The sequence below is a fragment of the Sinocyclocheilus rhinocerous genome, unplaced genomic scaffold (assembly GCF_001515625.1).
Source record: "Sinocyclocheilus rhinocerous isolate Xijiao unplaced genomic scaffold, SAMN03320098_v1.1 scaffold2419, whole genome shotgun sequence".
Lineage (NCBI taxonomy): Eukaryota > Metazoa > Chordata > Actinopteri > Cypriniformes > Cyprinidae > Sinocyclocheilus > Sinocyclocheilus rhinocerous.
The window spans coordinates 216,471-220,138 of NW_015629035.1; the positions used below are offsets into that span (position 1 = coordinate 216,471).

Sequence of the window (3,668 nt, forward strand, 5' to 3'; positions counted from 1 at the left end):
TGTGTGTGTGTGTGTGTGTGTGTGTGTATACATAGACATAATATAGAAATAGAAATAAATATAAATGTAAATTAAAATGTGTACAATTAAATATGTATATAATTAAACATTTAATAATGATAAATATTTATTTAAATAAAAAACATTATATAAAGTTGCATTGATTTTTTTAATATAATAAAAAATATTAGATTTATAGAGATTTATTATATAATTAGATTTATAAAAAATATTATTAGACTTTTATTTATAAATATCTGTCTGTCTGTCTGTCTCTCAAAACTAAACTAAAATGGACACTAAAACACTTTCTGGAAGCAGCTAACGCTGAATCCCTGAGAGCGAGGGAGATGTTTGTGTTGTTTTTTACGTATCTGTTTCTGTCTTTTCATCAGCTGTGTATTAATGGAGGTGTGATGTTGGAGGGTGTAAATGGAGACTTCAGCACTCATTTGTTTGGGCTTGTACCCTCTTTAGGAGGCATTGAGTCTGGAGTCACGCTGGCAGACGTGTGGTGCTACATGTCCCTGCTGGATAATTGGAATCTGGTGTCTCGGATGACAGTCCCGCGGTGCCGGCACAACAGCGTGGTGTACGACGGCAAGCTTTACACCATCGGAGGACTCGGAGTGGCCGGGAACCTGGATAATGTGGAAAGGTACCATCCAATAAAGCTGCTGTTTGAATTAAACATTTCATTGGAGGCCATTAGGCGTTTGAGATAAATGTGTGGTCGGCTCTTTCTGTGCTGGGAGCCAATCTGATAATTGGATCTGTGCTGAAGTATGGAGGGAGTATTTTGCTGGCAGGTGACTGTGGCACAGATTGGATCGGGTTTCGCCGCTGCCGTGGACTGGAGCTATAATCGACCGTTACACTGAGGTTGTGACACAGTCAGTCGCTTTAAAAGGAGCTGAATGTCAAAACGACAAGGGATGATGATGTAAACACAAACCATATTGACTTTTGAAGACCGTTTTATAGTTGGGCATATTGAAATCTACTCATTTCTTCATGCAGAATCACTCTTATGACATGAAGAATCAATTTGTATTCGTTCTTCTGGCACTAACATCCAATTTCCATCTCACTGCTTCTCTCGGCTCATTCTAGTCTCGTCGGCTTTTTATTCTGGTCTTGTGAAGCTAGATTTTTGCCTATCAGCATTAAGCTGAGCTTCGCAGTGTGGCTTATTCTGACAAAAAAAAAATGTTCCATTAGTCCATTTTTTTTTTTTTCTTTCAACAAATGCCAAGGCTGTCTGACCAAAACCTATTTTCTATATTTTTTTTATTTAATATTTTTTTATTTTAACTTAAAAAAAATATATTTTATATAAATATTTTGGATTCACACATATACACACACACACACATATATATATATATATATATATATCCTAAGTATTGGATATTTTATAAAATATAATTAAATAATTATAAGAAATCATAATAATTAAAAATATATATAAACACACTGTATCTATGCAATTCTTTGCCATTTTATTTTATTTTTTAATTTATTTTAATATAAATGCAAAATACATACAGAATATTTTCAGTATACTGGATTCCTTTTTGTTAAGATTTTTTTTTATATCAATTTAAAATTTATTTTATTTTGCAAATTATCTATGTAGATATTTGAATGTATTACACCATTGTACATGTCTGTCTGACAGCCTTTTTAATATATTGGATTTTATTTATTTTTTCCAGTATTTTGGATTCAACAGCTTTTTCTCGAAAGGGAAAATCATGTGAACAAGATGATGTCATCAATATCATGATGGTTTTCTACAAAAAGAAAGCCCGTAAACTCTAAATGTGTTTATCTGCTAAAAGTTTTTGCAGTTAAAGCCAGAGCTGGCCGTTTCTCTGAGCTTAACCATTGTTGTGTTCAGTATGAATGAGAGTCCATGAACGGTCCGCTGAGACTCGCTCTGACTGACAGAAGCGTGGAGGTTTGTGAGAGAGAACGACCGCCCACTGCACCCCTCTGACTCCTAATTTATAGCCCACCATCCATCTTGCCTGCAGTTTCACGCTCCTAAGCATGACATGTACTGCGATCACATGATGTCTTCAGTCAGTCCGCGTCTCAAGGCTGCCGTCGGGCCGATCGGGAGCAGCAGCAAGGTGCTCTTGCTGTTTGTCATTGATTCGCTCTTATTTTTTTATGGCTCTGTTTGGAAACGCAGCGAGTTGCCTTGCATAGACAGCTGCCTGGTCACGTCAGAACTGAAATAAACTTGAGATGATTTGAAACCCTGATCTGTGAGCTCTTCTGGTGCTCAGTGAGATGAAAAGCTGCACATCTGTACCTGCAACCTTCATAACATCTGTGGAGTTAGAGAGGATTTGATGACTAATGAGCCTAAAAGAAGCCACATGTAAATAATAGACTAACACCACCTAGAATATAGATAAGAGCTACAGTTAACATTTCTCTCACTTCATCGTCGTTGATTTCAGCTTGTTGCTATGCGTTCTGGGATTGCATTCTCCCTGGAGGATATTTGTGATGTTTTTGTTAGATTTTGACTGAACGGGCATCTTAGAAGTCATCATAATGCTGCAGATTATTTTTTGGAGTGTGTTTTAAACGCTCCCTGTGGATATATACACCTCTCTGAATGCCGAATGAGAATAAAACTGACTTTAGTGAATAAATAAAATAACGATGCTCAGCAGTGACTGGTAACTTTAAGCAAGTATTTATTTGGGTGGATTTCAGTCATTTTAATGCCACAAAAATAGAAAGATTTGCATAGTTAAGGACTACTGTTGAGCGTCTCGATTTTATTTACAGTGAATATTGCATGCGTCAGTCTTGGAGCATTATAACAAGTACAAATACATTAGCACAGTATTGAACCTGATATCAAGGTTGTTTCGTCCATAATGTCTAAAATATATGCAAGGATATGCTCTATTTACTTTCTTAAAGCACATACCTGGTCTTCATGTAAATCATTCATCAGTGCACATCAATCCAAAGAAAAAAAAAAGTTTTTACCCTCCAGTCAAGGCAAAAATCATAGGTCATAAGTATTAAAGCAGTTAGTTATTATTATTGTTTATAATTGCAGATAGATACACTACCATTCAAATGTAAACTTCATTCTTAGAGCGTTTTAGCGAGTTTAGCACAGTAATGAACCTGCTATCAAGGTTGTTGCATCCATAATGTCTAAAGCATTTACTTCTATATATTATTTCAAAGGCAGCATGAATTTAAAAGTGTCTTTATTTACGTTCCTAATGCACATTCCTGGTCTCATTGTGAATGATTCATTAGTGCATGTTATTCCAAAGAAAAAAGACACACTTTTCTCTGTCTAATTAAGGTCTGATCACTTAGGTAATTATGTAAGCATTTAGTGATTACTGTTGTTTATTCAATTCAATTCAAGTTTATTTGTATAGCGCTTTTCACGATACAAATCGTTGCAAAGCAGCTTTACAGAAAATTAAAGGTTTTATAAGTAGGATTAGATGCACTAGGCATTGCATATATTATTTCAAAGTCGGCATGAAATTAAAATAAACTTTATTTACTTTCTTAATGCACATTCCTGGTTTTATTGTGAATGATTCATCAGTGCACGTTAATCCAAAGAATCAGTGGTAGAGCATTGTGTTAGCAGCGCAAAAGGTCATGGGTTC

The 3,668-nt window shown here is 35.3% G+C and overlaps 1 protein-coding gene across 1 annotated transcript in view; it reads left to right on the plus strand.

Moving 5' to 3' along the window:
* The window catches only part of LOC107738561 (kelch-like protein 29), a 107,612-nt gene extending 106,731 nt beyond the window's left edge, over positions 1-881 (plus strand). Inside the window, exons 11-12 of the mRNA XM_016550324.1 lie at positions 478-658; positions 785-881. Coding sequence (XP_016405810.1) covers positions 478-658; positions 785-881 — 278 coding nt within the window. The remainder of the gene's footprint in view (positions 1-477; positions 659-784) is intronic.
* Positions 882-3,668: the final 2,787 nt, after the last annotated feature.